The sequence below is a fragment of the Drosophila tropicalis genome, unplaced genomic scaffold (genome assembly GCF_018151085.1).
Source record: "Drosophila tropicalis isolate 14030-0801.00 unplaced genomic scaffold, ASM1815108v1 contig_694, whole genome shotgun sequence".
Classification (NCBI taxonomy): domain Eukaryota; kingdom Metazoa; phylum Arthropoda; class Insecta; order Diptera; family Drosophilidae; genus Drosophila; species Drosophila tropicalis.
The window spans coordinates 885,530-905,644 of NW_027173176.1; the positions used below are offsets into that span (position 1 = coordinate 885,530).

General features: G+C 34.9%; 1 protein-coding gene across 1 annotated transcript; it reads right to left on the bottom strand.

The window, feature by feature from the left end:
* Positions 1-18,581: 18,581 nt before the first annotated feature.
* On the bottom strand, positions 18,582-19,981 carry Atox1 (Antioxidant 1 copper chaperone). The gene is made up of 4 exons (XM_068292735.1): positions 19,864-19,981; positions 19,696-19,788; positions 19,534-19,609; positions 18,582-19,335 (listed from the first exon to the last, which is right to left on the bottom strand). The coding sequence occupies exons 2-4, from the start codon at positions 19,699-19,701 to the stop codon at positions 19,202-19,204; spliced, it is 216 nt and encodes a 71-aa protein (XP_068148836.1). The 5' UTR covers positions 19,702-19,788; positions 19,864-19,981; the 3' UTR covers positions 18,582-19,201.
* Between the last annotated feature and the right edge of the window lie 134 nt (positions 19,982-20,115).

A 20,115-nucleotide genomic window follows, 5' to 3' on the forward strand; every position in this document is an offset into this window, starting at 1 on the left:
TTCTCATTTTTGGGGCCTTGTTTGAGAAGCTTCTTTGTGTGGCTTAAACATATGGAAAATGGGAGCGGTCCATAAAACAAATTCCCCCCGAAAAAAAATCCTAGCCACAATAACCGCAGCAGATAAAAGATAATTTTCGATTCGAAAGTTATACTCAAATAGAGACAATTTTCTAGTTTCCCGAAACGCCCCACACACACACACACACACACACACACATAAAAGGCGGAAAACCCGAAAGAAAAATAAAGTTGAAACTCCTCCATTTTAGCAGCTATTACACAATAACTTTCTTCATTTTCTAATAACGAAATTATGCTCAAAACAATTTTCGCATTAAAAAGTTTAATTTACGGCAAAGTAATGACAGCCTATAAATATGCTTACACCCATTAAGCTACGCTCTACATGTGTGTGTGTGTGTGTGTAAAAAGCAAAAGTATCTTAAAGTTTAATGTAATATTTGCGTGTTTATTAAACAACTCGGCCAACAAAAGAAGAAACACAAAATATATAAACCAAAAAAAAACTAAAAAGTGGAAAAACTAGCCAAAGGCGCTTAAAATGCAACTCACCTTAAGAAAAAGAAGAAAAAAAGAAAAAAAAAAAATTATGATTGAAGATACATACATATATGAGTCGATCCACCTAATAGTTTTGTCCTAATAGCCCTTTTTTCATAACTAACAAATAGGTATTGGTGTGTGTGTGTGTATATATGTCACTCGATGTATTGGCCTGGCCAACAACAACTAATGGGAGTTGCAAAGTTTTGTATAGGAACTTTCGTTTTTCTTCATCTTTTTTGACAGTTAGACAGGAAATTGTTTTTTTCAGCTATTTTGTTTTTGGTTTTGTTTCTTGTGATCGCTGCTGATCATTAGATTAGCTCATTAGAACTCTGCAAAAGGTCTTTTGCTGTTGTGTGGCCAGTCATTAATTATAATCATTTGGCATAAGCAAAAAAAGAACCAAAAACCATAACCAAAACCCAACCACAAAGTGTGTATAAACATAATTTTCTTAAATATCTTTTGGAAATGGAAATGCAAATGGCAGAATAAGGCAAGATTTTCTTATTTGTGGATGGGTGAATAAATTTGACTAAAAAAAAAATAAAGAAAAACATTTTCATCATTTCGTTTGACATAATTTGAACATTTATTATTTTTTTTTTTTTTGATGTGTCATTTTCTTTGAGTCTGGGAACAGGAAAAACTTTTGTTTGATTACGAAAGATCGAAACGAATGGAATGTTTGATATAAAAAAAAAAAAAAGTACAAATTAATGCAATTAATGCATAAAAACTAAAAGAGAAGAGAAAAATGTAATATGAAAGATTATTTTAAGGTAAAGTTGATAGAATGAAAATAGTTGTATTTGGTGGATACAAGAGAGAAATTGAGATATCGGTAGTTACTTGTAAAGTGAAGCTGAAAATGGAAGATACTTTCTGAAAATAGAAGATAACTTATTTATTAGAAGACTAGGAGAATCTTTTAATATAAAGTGGGAAAATGGAAATTACCTTTGCTACTTGAAGTTGATAGATTGAAGATACTAGAAATTACTTTCGATTGAAACATGGAATACTAATACATACTAAATTTGATAATGAATGATACTTTTGATGTAGAGTTGGAAAATATGTTTGGTTTGTATTCCATGCACTGGAAGGTTGGCCAGTTTAGAGATAAAAATAATGATATTACAGATTTTCCATATACATGGAGTCGAAAGACAGAGACTAAGTTAACATTTGATAATTTACTAGCAAATAAATAGAAGATACTTTCCACACAATAATATTACGTTATGGAAAACATTGAAAATAGTTTTCTCCGGTTAAGTTTTCCGGATGATTTTATTTGTTTTCCCTTGAAGATGATTTCCGAATTGAAGTAAGATACAATTTCCCAGACATTCCCCAAGAAGACTTTGTTTCGGTCGAAAGATAAAACCGACTATCTGTCACTGACTTGTATTAGAGTCAGACACATAGTACATCGTTAGTTAGTAAGTGCCTTTGTATGATGATATTAATGTTTAGTTGTTGCTTTATGTCTTATCCAACATGCGCCTTAGTTTCGGGGTGCTTTAGCAATTAGCTATTTACTTTTTAGCCATCTCTCACTGTTATGAAACCTCATAACATTTTTCAAATTACTACCTATTCAAATGTTATAGTGTTTTTTCTTTCAGTCCCTTAACTCTTACCTCCTTATTCGTAGGGCCTATCCATATCATAACTATGTATCTGATGGCAGTTGAAGATGCCACATTAGAGATAAATTTTTGCTGCTACTTTATAGAGGCGTCAACAAGATTTCCGCATTTAGGCACATACATACACTCACTGAGAGGGATAGGGAGTGTGTGTGTGAGAAAGAGAGGGAGATATATTAACATTAACCACATCCGTGGCATAGAGTGGATTGGGTTTGGGTTAGAGTCGTGTGGAGTCACTAAGTTTGCTTCCGTTCAAGCGAAAGACTTGAACAACTTAATTAGTTGTGATTGCCGTTGACGAAGTCGGCTTTTATATCCATCAACACAGACTGTGGATGGATGCAATGCCCAACAACAACAACAACAACAACAGCTGCTGTGGTCCATTTTTATTCCATGATCTCCCACACTTTCGCGCCTTGAGTTTTCGACCAAAACAACTAACCAAAATGAGATTCTGCTTGACAAAACCCCAAGAAAGAAATAAGAAATCAAATAAGTATCTCACAGATATGCCTGCTGCCTTTTTGTTTTTGTGTATCTATGTGAATGAAAGTCACCGGCTGCAAGGCAAAGAGCTAACAACTAACATTTTCACTTGCTGTTGGGTTTTTTTTTTTTTTTGTTTTTTGTTTAATGCCCCTCCCCCTGCCCCTGCCACAGTCTCTGTCCGTGCTGTTGCTGTTGCTGCGTTCAAAATTACTACAACAAAGTGAAGATGCTTTAGTATAAAGAAATGTAACAACTTTTTGGGTTTATTGCCCTTACGAAGACTCAGACTCAGAGTCAGAGTCAGAGTCAGGGCAGACCCAGAGACCAGGCCCAGGCCCAGGCCCAATGCCTGATGCCATTGTCATTGGACTTGGATTTTTTTTTGGTCTAACAATTGTAGCGAATTTTTTCGTAAATTTTTCCCTATTTCAATTCGTTATTATTATTTGTTTTGTTGTTGTTGCTGGTGCTGGTGCTGCTGCTGATGGCTAATTATTCACATTTTGCCATTTTCACTTTCATTTGTGTGAACTTTTTATTGTGTGTTGTACGTGTTGCCAGTTTGTTGTTGTTGTTGTTGCTTTTTACTATTTACTTGTTGTTGCTGGTGCTGTCATTTGTTTGTTTGTTATTCGCATTTCAAACTTTTTAATTGCTTGTCCAAAGAGTTTCCAAAAAATGCCAGTCATATTTTTACCTAAGGTAAAGATTTCAATCAGCCATTGAGAAATCGAAACCTTCAACTTCCAGAGCACCATTTGCATCTATGTATGTATCTCTTGGATTTTTAGCTCTACTTAGTTTCGTTTTAATTGAATTAGTTGTGTTTGACTGCGCCAAGCCCGCATTTTAATATTCCAAAACGGAACAGAGACAAGAAAAACAACAACAAAAAAACCAAAAAAAAACTCCAACTTTACTTGACTTTATGATCTAGAGTCAGCTAGTCATAAAGCAAGTTTTGTTTTGTGCCACACATCCGGCCTGATCTTCTTCTCTCTGACATTAATACTATTTTTTTTTTCACCAAATTAACCTTGACCGAATCCGAATCTGAAAAACCTAGACACAACGTCCCAGTTTCAACAATGAATTATTTCCCAAAATAAATAGTCTAGCGTCTTTGGCGTCTATTCTTCTGCCTCAGCTAACTTCCGAATAGAAGAAGTTGGTCGTCAGAATCGGCCAGCAAACAAACAGAAAGATAGACAAACAGTTGGAAATAGAAAATGGAAAACAAAGACGAAAAAAAAAAGGAAAACACCTAAAGAAGTTTATTGTCCGTTCAACTTGGTCTCATCTCTTCACGCTTTTGTGCACAATTATGCATGCAGTTCGTCGGAGAGACCAAAAATAGTGACCATTGTTCCGCAAGGGGAGCTAGAACACTATGAGTACATGGGCACATACCCTACTAAGCATAAGAAGATCAACACTCTGAAATCTAATGCAAAAGTTTTGAAATCGAAACTCCAAAAACCAAAAAAAAAAAAAAGGAAAGGAAAGGAAAGGGGAAAATTTGACAGAGTCTCTTTTTTATTTACCATACATGGATAAGTACTCCGAGGAGAAACTCAGCTTAACAACGACTCAACAAGATTTTTACACAAAAATTTAAGTAAAAGATATTCAAAGGAATAAATGGAGTCATTTTAGAAGTTCTTCTAGTGTAAATTGCTTACATTACTCATACGCCGAGTATGCCTTCTATTTAATTTACAATTGAATGTCTCGAAAAGAACTTTTTTCGAAGAATACTCGATTATTAAATGAAGATAATGGACAAGCAAGAATTGCCAAATATAATAAATTAAAGCAAAAATAAAATTCTTCATTTTTAAACGCCAGTATTTTTTTTTTCATTCCTAATTGGCTTTATTCTTTCAGTATGGCATCACTGGCAGCAAATTTCTAACATTAAGTTATTTTTTGCTTGCTTGATCTACTTTTTATTGTTAAGCAAAGTCTATTTGGTTCTACGCCTTATTAAATATTATTATGTTAATTGTTTTAGTATGTTTTGAATTCGAAACACGGTCTGAAAATGTATCAAAGGATTCTCTCAGTCTGTACTCTGTCTGCTCTTCTTTTCGCCCGCTCTCCACTTAATCCAAATCACGCGCTCTCTCTCTCTCTTTCTTACTCTTTCTTTCTTTCAGTTCTAATTGCTCGCTCGGCGTGTTTGTTTGTTGCTGGCAAGTTGAACCGTTATATTTTGTTTTAAATTCATTAAAAGTGTTGAAAAGTGAAAAATATTTAAAGTTCTTCAAGTTTTCAATCAAAAACTTGTATTTGCACTCAAAAATACGCAAAATTGTTTGGAATTGGCAAAGAAAGAAAACATGAAAACTTTTTTACGCACTGCAGCGGTAGATGCTCCTGAGAGAGAGACAGAGCGCGCAAGAAAACTGATCGAGTCGAAATTTTTGTTTATGTGTGTGTGTGAAATAACAGTAAAAAAGACAGCAATGGAGAAAAAAGCAAGCAAAGGTATGTAAATGTTTGTGTTTAATTAACTAATTTTTGTATAAACAGTTAATTGATATTTCCTCAAATGAACATAAACTTATTAAAAAAGAGAAAGAAACATTGAACTGAACTACAACTAGAAAAATAAGCCTATGAATAAATTGCGTCTTACAGGATTCTTTGGGTTTTGGAAGCAACTTTGACGAAACTTTAAAATGGGGGAAAAAATGTAAATGTCATCAATAGGTTAAAAGAAACTTTTAACATTTCGTCTATATCTAAGTTAAAGTGCTTAAAAGAAGGGGAAAATACATTAGGAAGTGAAAATAGTAGAAGGAAAACAAACTAGAACGAATAACCGTTTAAAGGAATGAAAAAAGGCAATGGCTCAAAAGCTTAACATAAAATGCGCCATCTATGCAGCCAAACTCGGCATTTGTATAAAGCTCTGTGTTCGAAGCTTTAAAGCTTTCGGTTTAAGCTCGGTCTAAAGTTATTTTAAGTGTGGCCAAAAGCACAAATGATGGGTATATTTGAAATGGAACGTTATTCGGCTGTTTTCTTTTCGCTATTGATTCTTTGGGATGGGAACATATCTATGGATACATATGGATGTATGTACAAAATTTTAAGCATTCTTAAATGTTATCTGTGAAAAGAATTTACCTTCTTGGTTTTGGCCGCAATATCTCATGATTGGCATCTGTGATGCAGAGTGGACTTAAGGCGCCAGCCAAATGTGCCACGCCCACGCGTTCTGTATCCCAATTATGGCGGGTGGGCATATTTCCAAAATGGAATGAAAATGAATTTCCTTGTTTTTTACAGTTTCAATTTCAGCAGCTGCATATTGGTTTTGTTTTCCTCCTTCTGGTTTCCTTCTTTCGTTTTTCTCTTTTTTGGTTTGAGACTCTGCAAAATAGTAATCAAAATACATGACATTAATGTTAAATGCATTGAGATGATTGTGTGTGTGTGTGTGTGTGTGTGTGGTGGAGGAGAGGGGGCGGGAAATGGGGAGAGTATTTACGTCTAGCCGCCAGTGGCAGGTTCTACAAATTAAGCAGAGGCACCCCGAGTGCAATTAGTCGCTGCCGACGATGCCGCTGCCGACTATGCCGATGCCAACTTCCTCTGCTCATAATAATTAACGCAACGTCGCCAGAGAAAGCTATATAGACTACGACTATGGATGAGGCATAGAAGTGGGTAGAGTTGGTAAGAGGAACGAAAGGGGTCCCCAGCTTCCTCCGTTCCCTTACAATACTGGGTGACTTGGTTTTGCTCTTGGTCTTGGTCTTCGCCTTAGACTTGGCTCATTCCGATTGCGTGTTTTGCGTCATTGCCAAGAAAGTTGTTGTTGTTGTTGTTGTTGATAGTTGGATCGTCTGTTGATCGTCTTACTAGTTACTTGTTACTCTATAAATGGCCACTTGGTCTGGTCTGGCCTGGGCAACCCACTTCACCTACCCTCCCACCCCTCCCATTACTGTCACTGTCATCATCTTTAGCCTGCTTCACCTCATTGCGTCCTCCGTCTGGCTGCAGGTGTCGATCAAGAACTTTGGAGCCACATTGGCATGCAATCAATGCCGTTCGATTTCATTTCACTGGAAATTGTTTTGCCGGCATATAATGTCAGATATTTCTGCTATAAAACAACGAAAAACACAACAAATCTGTTTTTGCGTGTGTGTGTGTGTATGAGAGAGGATGTCTCTGTATGTGTAAGTGTTTACTTTTCCGTCTCTCTCCTTCTGGTTTTACCTGCAGCTAGTTTGGTTCTCTCCTTCCCTTGCCTTCCCTTCTTTTCAAGTCCATTAACCCAAGTGCTAGGTTTGTATTTGATTTTCTATTGAATGCTAAAAGCGATCTTATCGGAAGTGCCTAAAGGTTTGCCATGTACAAGACGAAATAACAGTATGGAAGAGGTCTCTCTTGGTCTCTTGATGGACTCGTCTTTTTTATGGAGACTGAGACGATAATAATGCTGATGATATAGGCCATTTAATAATATGGGAGTATACATGGAAGCTGTGCCATTGAGAGTCTATCAAGTCAATGAGATCGTTCATCTCAAGGATGTCGATTATTGATTGTTCAAATTTCCTTTCTTTGAACTTTTGTAAATAAGTTGTTTACAAAATATTGAAATAATTTCAGTTGGCCATAGTTTTTTAATCATTATCTTAACCTAAGCTAACCATGCTCAGGTTCAAATCTATTCAATCTTCTGTGAACTATGAGAAAAGTGAAACAAAACAGCCCAAAAATATCTTTCATCTCTCGCTTTTTGAAGACAAAAGGACCGCTGTACATATATTTTTGTCCCTCCTCTTGATTGATGTTGTTGCTTAAATAGTTCTAACTTTAAATCAGACAATTCCATACACAAACTTTTTACCATCTCATTTTAAAGTCAATTAAATCCTATAAAAGGTTCTGAAAAAAAAAACAACATAGATTGCCAACTTTGGAGTCAGAGTAGTACACAGCAATTATAAGCCATTTAAAAATGATTCATAAATTCATCCCACATACAACCTACATATAGTATATAAGTATATAGATCACCTCTCCCCTATATATATAAATACTATATTTATGTGCAAAGAAACTAATTCGTGATAAATGAGCTTGAGTTTTAGTAATTTGACCTTGTTTACTCTACAAAAATCAACTTTTTTTTTTTATTGGCATTTCAAAGCGACGGGTTGTCCAGAGCTCTCTTGAAGAGCTCTCTGTAGTTAAGAAGAAATAAAAATTTTGTATAATTATTTGCTTAACATTTTCAACTCTAGAAAAAAATTTCAGTTGTTGTCTTTTTGTTTAACCTCTTGTTATCAGAAAACCCGAAAAAATCAAAAAGAGGTCATCTTGAATTTCTCAGATTTCTTTTTAACTGTTTTTTATGGTTGTTTCTTTTTGAATTTCATTTCAATAGGTATGAGAATTAATTAATACAAAAGAACATCATCGATTGATATCCATATAAATGGCAGCTAAACTGCCGCATTTTAAATGGCATTAGTCGTTGTCATTTTGTTTAGTTTCTATGTTTGTATACTCCGTCCGGATGCTCGATTGGCTTCATTTCGAAAGATTTATAGATGTTTGCCGTGTGAACACAACTCAGTTCGTTTTATGTATGTATCTAGTGCCTAATAAATCGCAGTATCTAATGTCTATTATTACACATCGTTACATAGAATATACTGATGCCCTAACCATATTTCAAGTGTTTGTTTGGCTATCACAATCAGAAAGATCAGTTACAAAATGTTTCAATTTTTGCTGCCTCACTGAAGCTATAGGGAAAATCGATTGGACAATTTGAACACGCGTTTGCGCCTAGAGTCATAAATGTAAAAAAGAATCAGCCAAGAGGAAGGTGGCACACACACACACAAAAAAACCATAAAGAGAGCTATATCAGAAATCAGATACTTTTTTTGTAAAGTCTCAAAAGAATGCCAACCAAATTGCTTATAAATACAATCGATGAAATTGTTTAGATAACCAAACACGCTTCTTTTTTCCCCGCCTTTTTGTTACTTTTATTTTATGGAATTTAAATTCTTTCTTTCTTGTTAAGTTTATGGGTTTTAGGATAGTTTTGTTTTTTCTTTTTCTTCATTCCTCATTTTGGTAAATTAGCAATCTATTTCTTGCCACCGCAAACTGTCTATAAATGGCTAATGACAATGGATTAGCTTAAGCGATGCAATTAATCTTTGTAATAAGTGGAAACCGAGACACAAAACCAACCAACCAACTGGCCAACGCATCGTACCCAACCAAAACCAACTGGCCTGGCCAACAGAAGGGAGACAGAGAGAGAGAGAGAGAGAGGGAGAAAAAAACAAACCAAACACTGCTTGAGGCCTCTAAATTATAGGAAATTTTCAACGTAAATCTTTTCTATATGATTAATGAATGAAATGAACGAAAACGATGCTTGTCGCAAGGCTCAGACCAATGACTTTGTTTTATTATGTAAATTATCGCATGAAAAAGGGCGTAGAAGGCCGCATCTATTAGTGTCATGTCTAGAATAAAAAATAAAAATAAAAAACCCCATACACACAATAAGAAAAAACCAACACAAAGAACAGCAATTTTACCGCCTGATCAGGTACCAACCATATCCCCCATTCCCATACTCACATATAAATCTGTATGTGCAGCATATTAATTATGAAATTTCTTTCTTGGCCTCTCCGTTTTCGGGGGGCCTTTCACTTTGGAATGTGGTAGCCGTAAAAATCGGTAAAAAGGAAAACAAAAAAAAAAAAAAAAAACACAACCCATAAAGTACCCTTAAAAAAAGAATGCTGACGATCAGTTTTGAGATTCCATTAAGTATTGGCATATGATGATGATTAAGGCAAATGAAAGAGTTAAGAAAAAATTGGCCACAAATTTAAGGAGAAGATGCCAAGGTTAAACAATCAAAAGGGTTACCTTTTCGGCTTTAACTTACTAACTTAACTTACTAATGAAAATATCTAAGCGTTTTCTAAAGCAACAAACAACTTTTTAGAAAATAGTAATATAAATTTTAATCGTTTTCTAATATATATTTAAACAAATATATAGCAAGTTTTTGCGAAATTAACTTTCATTTTTCCCCACTGAGTCATCAAATTTAATTTTACTTTAAACTTTTGTAATTTTAATTTAATGCAATAGCTGCCAGTCATCAAATTAGATACCACAAATACTTATGAATATAGCGATTCGATCTGAAAGTGCTTAAATAATAATTGCTAACTGAAATACACTGAACATCATGATTTTTGGTTCTGAAACGAAAAGCTATTTAAAACAATTTCTTTATATTGAAATGTTTTTGAAATTATTTTGAGATTTTACTTTGGAATCCAAAATCCAAAAATAAAAAGGCTCATAATTTGGATTGCAGATGAAAATCTAATTCTTGAATTATTTTTTATCAAGCCTTTTTATTTGCCGAATTGAGGTCAAATTAATAAAGTAAATAATGACGATAAGACACATGAACATCAAAAACAAAAACCCATCAAATAAATGTTAAGGTTCGACTAATTAGCTAATTAGCCCTCTGGAAAGAGCAATAGAAACTGAAAGCCACTGAAATTTAAAGCCCATTTCAATGCAATTTCGGAATATTTTAGAAATGATAAACAAAAAAAAAAATAAATAAATGATTACCTGCATATGATTCTATATAATTGCTAAATAACCTGTTGATCTGATTTTCTTTTTTTTTTTTTTTTTTTTTTGTTCTCTTGTTATTTTTTGCTTTAACAAGCAGTCAGAGAATCAGAGGCTTATTAAGCTCTTGTTGGCATGAGCATAATTATCATTCTTTGCTCTTGCTCCAGTCTGGGGATTTGATTACATTCAAGAAAAGAACCAACAACAAGTAGTCAGAAAACCCCAATTTTTGATTTATGTCAAAAGCGAACACGAACAGTTTTTGGGCTCTTTTTTTTCGTTGTTGTTGTTAATAAATTCAAAATTAAATTTTCTCTTAATTGCCAAGCAGACGACGACGACGACGACGATGACGATGATGGTGATGATGATGACGAGGTCGATGTTGCAGGCAGAACTCTACAACAGGCCAAGAGAAAGTGTTTCTGCTTAGGTTGCATGTTGGTTGCTGTTTGGATGTTGCTGCTGCAATGTTGCAGCCTGGCTACCTAAAATTAGGTCACTTGGGTCTCTCAGTTGGTCTCTTGTCTTGTCTGCTGACATTTAAATTATTTCTTTTGGAGTGGACTGTGAAGAAGAAAAAATGCCACCGAACCAGCCAAACAACGAATGAGCACGTGATGTCAGTCATAGGGATGGGGAGGGGGCAAAAAGAAAAATATTTATAACTTTTAACTGACAAATGTGCTCAACTTTTGCAGCTTATGCAATCCGAGTGAGAGAGAGAAGAACAAGCAAGCAAATATGTGAGAGACAGAGAGAGAGAGAGAGAAAGAAGGGGACAATTGAAACCGCGATTCCGCCTCCAACATTTACTTTTTAGTTCATTTTGATTTTTTTTTTTTTTTTTTTTTGGGCTCACATAAACTGACAGCTACAATTTGGGCCAAGTTGTCGCCCGAGCATAACGGTCGACGATTATGCGCCCATCAAAACTGGGGATTGGTAATTAAAACAAAGCTTGATCTTTGACAAAGGTGTCTATCTTACACCTCCCACCCCGTCTCACTTTTCTGTTCTCCTCCTTTTGCCTTGCCATCTCCCTCTCTATCTCTGTCTCTATTTTTGTGCTTCTTTTGTTTTGATCGAGTTTTGAGACCCTATAAAATGGCCTCATAATGTTTCAATAATGCTTAGGCCAGTCGATTCTCTTTTTTGGTTGTGGTTTCTTTGGCTTGGTTTACTTGTCAGGTGTGTCGGCACGAGCTGTGTTTTGTCTCTGTCTCTCGCTCTCTCTTTCTCTCTCTCTCTGTTTCGGTCTCCCCTCACCCTGCTAGCTACACAAAGCGGTCGTTGCCGACCACAGTTCTCCCTCTTCATCAAATATGTGTGCACCTGGGACTGGACTTGGAACTGAACCTGGGGCCCCGGGTACTGGATACTGGACAACACATGGGCATGGGTTAGGTTTCTAAGCCTATTGTTAATGTTGACTTGCTGATTTGAACAATAAAATATTTATACTCTATTCAAATGGAAGGGAATGTTGAAATCGAAAACTAGCAGCCAAATACCTTAAATACCATTTAAATACTAGTTGTTGTCATGGGTTATTTATTTTTAGTTGTCATCATCATCTATATTTTTGATTTTTACTTAGTAGCTAGCACCAAGAATTAAGTAAATATATAGAAGAAAGTCAAAAGTACTTAAAGTGAAATGCAGATCAATTAATAATTTTTCAATATTTTTAGATATTTACTTTAAACTTTGTCCATTTTGTATATGTATGTATAAGCAAAGATATATCTGTATTTGATTCTCTTTAGTTTTGGAGGAGGAACAAAGTCACAGGTATCTTAGACGGTGTCGTAAACAATAGCGCCGAGGTGTCAAACGTCAAAGCAAAAGTTAAAGTCAATAAAAATAGTTTACCAATGCTTGAATATAGGTACATACATATATATAAAAGCCATACGGTTATATGTATGAATGTATATAACTGGCTATTTACGAGCTTGTTTGTTGACCACTTTAAACCAGAACAACACCAACAACAACAACAACAACAAAGAGCCAAATGTATCTATCAGATATGCGAGGAAAAACCAAATTTTGTCACCAAAAATGAGAGAATTGAATTTGGGTTGCGACACAGAAAAACCGAAACAGAATACTTTTTGTTTTTTGCGCCCTTTTTATTTTTTTTTTTGCTCGAAAGATTTGCATAATTCTCTACATAATCTTAACTCGAAACCAAATTTATTCATTTTTTAAGAATAGCTTAAAGATTTTTTATTTTTCATTTTGTTTTTTTTGTTTTTTTTTTCATTAATCAATGCATTTTTGGGTGTGTAAGGCAATTTGCTACTCAATTAGCCATTAGTTTGTGGCAACTTCAGAAGTCACAAGTGTTATGAATGAGATGCGGATAAATTATTAATACATAAACATAAGATATATCATGGCGTAGAAACATGAGATCATACGTTATTAGTTCGTACCAGATTCGTTGAATTTAATTAACCAATTGAGTATTTAAATCACTGAATAATGTACAACAGGAAGAAATACTAGAATCATTTTTCTTGCATACAAACGATGGTGGGAGTAAAAATCGAACTAAATTGATTCTTCTTTATATAGACAGAACTGCATTAAGACAAGTTGGTTTGGCATACAGAACTCTGACGATCATTTGGGGCTAGAGCTAAAGCTAAATAACTTAACAAGGGCTCTAAATAGCTTGCCTTTTCTTATTGGCAAATGATTTTTCACAGAAGCTTAAGATAAAGCGGATCGAATCGAGTTTTCCCAAGCATATTGATGTTTAAATTCCATTTTAAATAGGTTTAAATTTAATGACACTTAATTCTATAAGGAAATTGACTAAATCCTGTATGGGATAAAGACTATATAGATATGAATCTTGCCTAGGATAGAGAAGAAATGAATTGTGTCAAATCAATAATGTATGCAATCAAGAACAAGTAAACCTTCAAAAAATGATTAAAAAACGAATGAATAAATGTACTCACCTTTTTTTTTAATGATTTCTCGTAGAGTATTCCAATTGTATGCTGTTATTTTGAGTTCAGTTATAATCCAGAAACATAAACGTTAGATAGTTTAGATTAATAATAGTTATAATTATGACAATAATGATGATAATAACATTCACTTAATTAAATTTAAACTTGGCACACAAATTAACTTGACTTGGCTTGGTTTTGGCTTACACTTTTTATTTAAGGCGCTTGCGTGCAATTAATTAAACAAATTGCTTTACTTTCACCTATAGGCAACATTCAACATTATTTGCATTGCATATTGACACCAATATACACACAGAGACATGCATATTTTTCGAGCACACATACACAGACAAAAAATAAAATATGTATGGCTATTTTTTTTGTGAATAATTTGGTTTGTATATATATATTTTGGTTTATTTTTTTTGGTTAACAGGAAAATTTGACTTGGCGGGGCAAGTAGATACCAAACAAAAAAATCAACTTTTCGCGAAGAGGCACACACACACACACACACACACAGGCATACAGAAGTGCACACACACACACACACACACACAAACACACAGGCAGACACCAAATAAAAAGACACTCACAAAAAAACAAAATGTTATGGCCCACGGCAAATCGATATTACGTATATTCAGGAGAATCGTTCTGCACGACGAAAAGTCAAAAACACAACTGAAACTTCTTTGGTGGAAATGTATTTTTTTACAGGCACGCGCAATAGACCAAGAGCCAGCAGCGGCAACAGCAACAGCAACAGGCAACACCAACAGGTCTTGAGCTGCTCTCCCAGCAGTGAGTTTGGAAACCAGTTGATCTTGTTTTTGTATTTTTGTACGAAAAAGAGTCAGTCTCGTCTTGAGGCTCGTCGCTGCTACAAAGCTGCAACAACGATTCGAGCTATGTTCGCTCCTCGGCATTGTTGTTGCCATCGTCGTCGTTGCTGCCGTCGTTTGTTACATGAACTCCTTTGGCAAGTTCGTGTCCTAAGTCTTTTGTTTTGCATTGTGACAGAAAGTAAATGCCTGAGCCTAGGCATATTCGGCTTAACATATTATCTATGAGTTATAGGCTTAGCTAAAAATTGCTTAGTTTTTTCTTTTTGCCCCCACTGCAGTTTTTTTTTTATTTTCTCAGTTTTGTTTTGATTGTATTTGCAGTTTTTCTATGCTCCTGTTGTGAGCAGCAGCAAGTCGACGTGGGCTTGGCACACGCTAAAAAAAAATCTCCTATGTTTTGGGGGCAAAGGAATTGGAATTTTCAAGGCATTAACAGGTTTTCCTGGTCCATCTCTCTCCCTCTCTCTCTCTCTTTCTCGCTCTCTTTCTTTATTCGGTTCGCTCTTTCTGCCTTTCTCTCTCTCACTCACTCTGTCTCCCTCTCAATTTGCTTATGTTAAATGTTGGCGCGGTGGGGCTACTGTTTTGACCAGCCGCGTAGGAGTCTCAAAATACAACAACAAAACAACAAAAATAAAGAAAAGCAAAATGGAAAATGAAAAACAACAACAACAACAAGAACAAGAGCAAGCAAAAAGGTTTAGTTCATTGAACCAAAACCGAAAACCAAAAACAAAAACAAAAAGGAAAAAAGAAACTAACTTCTTGGCAACGTATTGGCCAAGTATTTCACTCAAATTAATCACTTGAGAACTGCATTTGGCAACGACCTTGTCCTGTGTGTTTTTGTCTGTTTGCATGAGAGTATATGTATGTATGAAGTGCATGAAGTATATATGTATGTGTGTAGGGTGTGTGTGTGTGTGTGTGTGTATGTGCAAAGTAATGTTGTGCTCTGTTCTTGTGTCACAAAAATTTATTTTGAAATTTATTGCCAATGTTTGGTTTTAAGTTTAGTTTACTATGCCATTGTTCTTGTCGTTTTGTTGGCCGTTCAGCCGGTCGGTCTCAACATCCCCTTGACAATAAAGAGCAGCGGCAACGGCGGCAATTCTTTTTAGAAACCAGTCGCCAGTACGCGTCCTGCCCATTGCCCACTACTTGACCAGGCTTCAAAAAAAAAAAAACAAATATAAATACAAAAGAAAAATACAACCAACTGGAGGCCAACCAGTTGGTTAGGACTGTTGCTGCCGTTGAAGCATGCGCCAAAGAATTTATCCAACGATTTTTGGAATGTCTTCAATGCACCAAGTGCATAAACACATACACATGCGTGTGCCTGAATCTGTGTGTGTGTGTGTGTGTGTGTGTGTGTGTATGCAAGAAAACAAAAAGGAATTACGGCTGGACCAGAACAGCAATTTTGTTTTTGGAATTTGCCAAAGAGAGTGCTGAGAAAGAGGTAGAAAAGTGCCATAACAACAAAAAGTAAAAATAAGAAAAAGAGAGAAGATAAAAAAATTATTTCTTTCTAAATAATTAATTATAATACATTTGGCAATTGAATTCTAATTAAAATTCTTTTAAATTTCTAGAATTTATTTCTAGATTTAAGAAGTCAAATTAGTTATCATCTCTAGTTGTGGAATCCTTGTTGAATAACAAATTTTCCACAGTTAATTAGGTAAATTTTAATCAGCAATATACATTTAGTCTTTCCAGATCCTTAAAAGTTTGATCAAGTTAATGTCTCGAATGTTACCTCTTCACGATTCTGTGAGAGATATTTTATAGAAGTCATTGCGGCCAAAGGCCAATATTTATGGCTTGTCTTAAATAGATAATAAATAACTATCTGATATTTCGACTTAACAGTAACAATCGCTGATTCATTATATAGTTGTCATCTTGCAATAGAGTTTTGCTCAAAACTATGATGAGTTTTCATTTACAATTACAGTCATTTTCATAGTTGGCATTCCATATCCATAGATCCTATGGTCATGTCAACATTTGATGGCTGCAACAAGTGGCTGGCTGGCATATTAGTAGCAACATTGTTGCCAAGCCAAGGAATTTTGCTGCACTACAGTTGCCCCAGCCGTTGCGTAGCCCCGCTGCCCTGTAGCCCAATTGGCAAATGCCACTTTTTTTCATCTCAAGTAGCAGACAGGCAACGGCAACAGCAACAGCATCAGCAACAACAGAAGCAGCAGCTGTTTCAAAGTTATTTTACTGTGGCAATTTGAAAGACATTAAGGCTAATAATTTTTGTTTTAGTTACCTTTGGTAATCTGAAGAATCTCACTCACACTCTCGGACATTCTTTTCTGTTATCTCTTTATGCTCTCCTCTCGATCTTGAGAGTAAGCCAGGCAAGGACGTGACTGTTTGTCAGTTTTGATATTTGTTGTGACAGCCGACGATACCGTCGTCGTCGTCGCCGCCGTCGTCTTCTTCTTGAGAGATCCCTTGGACCTTAACTTGGTCAGGTTCTTTATTGTTTAGCATCCCTGCATGGGGGCCCCGCAAAACGTAACCACAATCACAACAGCCACAAAAGCAGGTAGATTTAGGTAGCCCAAAACACATGCTCCTTCTCGCTCTCTCGCGAATGAATGGCGACAACATGTTGGGATTCCAAAAGAAGCCCCCGCCAAAGGAAAGAGTAAAACAAACGGAACACAAACGTCGCCTCAGTCTCTAAACTCAATTAGTGCAGTGTCTGTTGGCCCCGCCCCCTTCCCCAACCCGCCCTTCATCCGTTGCATTCTTTGCATGCCAATGTGGCATTTGATTGATAATTTCGTTACGCCTCGAAAATGTGTTTTTTACCCACACCAAACAAAAAAAAAAAACAAAGTTCCCGTTCCCCTTGTGAGATTTATGACATATTATGTATACCAATAGGTGTATATACATAGATATATATATATGTATATATATTGGTGTGTGCACACATCATCTGACCTCTATTGGTAAAAGAAATCAAAGCTCTCTAAGCGGCACAACGATGACTAAGTGCCCGCATCTGATTGAAAAGATTTCAGATTAGTAAAAGACAATTTTTAAGGTTGGTTTCCCCCTCTCTCTCTCTCACTCTCTCTCTCTCTCACTCTCTCTCTGTCTTGTTCCTATGTTTGTTTTTCTCTTTTTTCTTGGTATTTAAATGTGCCACATAATTGGTTTAACTTCAGCAACAGGAGCCATACTCAAACCGTTAGAAACAAAAAAACCTGGAAATCAATCATCAAACAGCTTGAGTTCCTGGAATAACCAAGAAATTCGTATAAGCAAAGTCTATTCAAGTGCATTATTATGATTACAAATCAGAGTTTTTCAGAACTCACGGTTAGTCAAATATTTGACTTTAAATCACTTAGATTCCGACATAATCCCAAGCTGTCCTCATAGTTCATTCCATTGAAAACAATAAATAAATTAAGAATGGGCAAAAAGAACCTGAAAACTACTCAGAGAAGCTAAAAATAATATCTTCTATTAATATTTCAACAAATTATGAAGATTGAAAAACTTAACTTAACTTGGCTAAATCGAATTGTCAATTAAGGCTGATTGAAAAATTTATGCAATAAGGAAACTGATAGAATTAAATAATCTTTGGAGATTCCAGCTATTTACCATAGACTGTATTTCTAACAGGTTTCAAAATGTTATATCTCAGTAATATCGGAATTCAGTACATACCTATATATTAAAATTGCAACAAACACTCGAATATTTTAAGAAATCAATTTCGATCTGATTTAAAACGAAAATCATGATGATTGGCGATAAATTTGGATCTCGAAAGGTATCTAGTATTCAAACTAGAAAATAAATAGTCCAATAATTGAATAAAACCAGAGATCGTATATGATATAGTCACCCGATCATGATCAAATTCACCAACTTACCAATATTAAGGCAATAGTTTAGAAAATAACGAAGTTATTTAAATAAGTCACTGTTTGTAATTTTGCCGTTTGTATGGGAGCTATATGATATAGTGGTCCGATCCAGCTGATACCGAAAAATACATTCAACATAAAATCAACTTTTTAACTTTCTTAAGATTTTAAAAACTAATAAAAAAGAAAATTACTGAGATGAAACATGAAAATAGATTCTTGCAAGGGTAATTCCAACAACGGAACAAACAAACTTAGCTTGGTCTTTTTTTTCAAACTCATTATTGCATATATACAAATTCATATATGTATATACATATGTACATATATGAGCACGACGTTCCCCACAATTGCAAACTAGTTGTGGTTAGTCAGGCTGGACTGATTTCATTTGTAATCATATGAAAAAAATAAATAACAAAACCGCACAGATTTTTTTTTTTATCTATTTAGATTAAATGGTATATTTTGTATATTTAATATTGCAAAAGGTTAAAATTTGTAATATTTATTTATGTAATTAGTATGTTTAATCATAAGAAGGTAATTGGCATATATTGGTTTCTATTCCATCCGCACTATCTGAACTATATTGGAAATATGGACGATTTTGGGCAGAACAATGTAAGAAGATAAAAATAGGAAAGGGCCAGAAAAAAAGTGGAAGAAAAATCTATTACATATATTGAAAAATCTCTTTCTACTATTTTGATTGACATTATGTTAAGTTCAATTTGATGATTAAATATTTGTTACGGAAATAGTTTAAAACTACTACAAACTACTTAAAATTTCTGGGCAAGAGCAAAATACTAAGGCAAATATATTTGTAGATAAGAATTGGTTTCTCATTTAGATTAATTACTTTTTAAAATTTGTATGTATATATATATACTTTGTATATACATATATATAAATATAGATGTATATATCACTGAAGAAGCAATTTGATTTTGTTTTAATATATGATCCAACGAGGAGAATGACATCGATTGACGACAAATGTTTTTGGTGTTTTCCTTAGACTTCAAGTTTCAGTTTGCCGTATTTCTGAAACTTGCTGAAAAACTCATCTCATTTCTTTACACCAATATAAGATGTCGACTTGCCGGTCTTGCGGAGCTGTTCCAATAGCTCATCCGATGATAAATTCGAAGTGACACTCACTGTCTTTTCATCCAGATTGATGTTGACTTTGTCGACCTTATCTGCAAAATAAAAACAAAACAAAAGAAAAAATGTAGCACCACAAAATTTGGTTGGTAACCGCAAAAGACTGATAAGAAGACCCCGTCCAAAACATGGGAGGGCCTAGTATTAACATAATACCCAGACTTATACCGAAAACATGCACACATGTGTATGCATGTAAAATGTGTGTGTGTGTGTGTGTGTAATAGACATACCGCCTAATTTGGCCAGAACTCTCTCCACGGCACTGGCACAACCTCCGCAGGTCATTTCCACCTTAAACTCGTGCACCTAGGACAATATCAAAGGGTACATATGTACATATGTATGTAAATAAGTTTTCATCTTGACAAATCATCAAATATTTTGTTACTCACTGTCATTTCTTGGCTTTGGCTTGGTTTTATTCACTTAAATGAATTTGAAAAATTGTGTGTGTGTGTTTGCGGTGGCTAACTGGTCGCTGGAGACTGTCAAATAAATAAATAAAAAGACTTTCAAATAGTTGATGTGTTTTTATACCTTTCTTGCTTTAAATAACCTACAGATGTTGCTTTTTCACTTGCACACACAATTAAATATGCATAAACAGCTGTTGACCGATCGATATCTCTGTCTCTCTTTGCTTCGCAGGCCCCTGTTGACAGTTAACAGAGCAAAAAACTGTTAGCTAAATGTTACCCAATCTGGCAAGTAAAAATAAGTTATCGATATACTGTCAATGTTACCTTTTGGAAACCAACGGTTTCCTTTTACCTTTGAAAACCAATTTATAAATATCACAATTGACTAGCCTG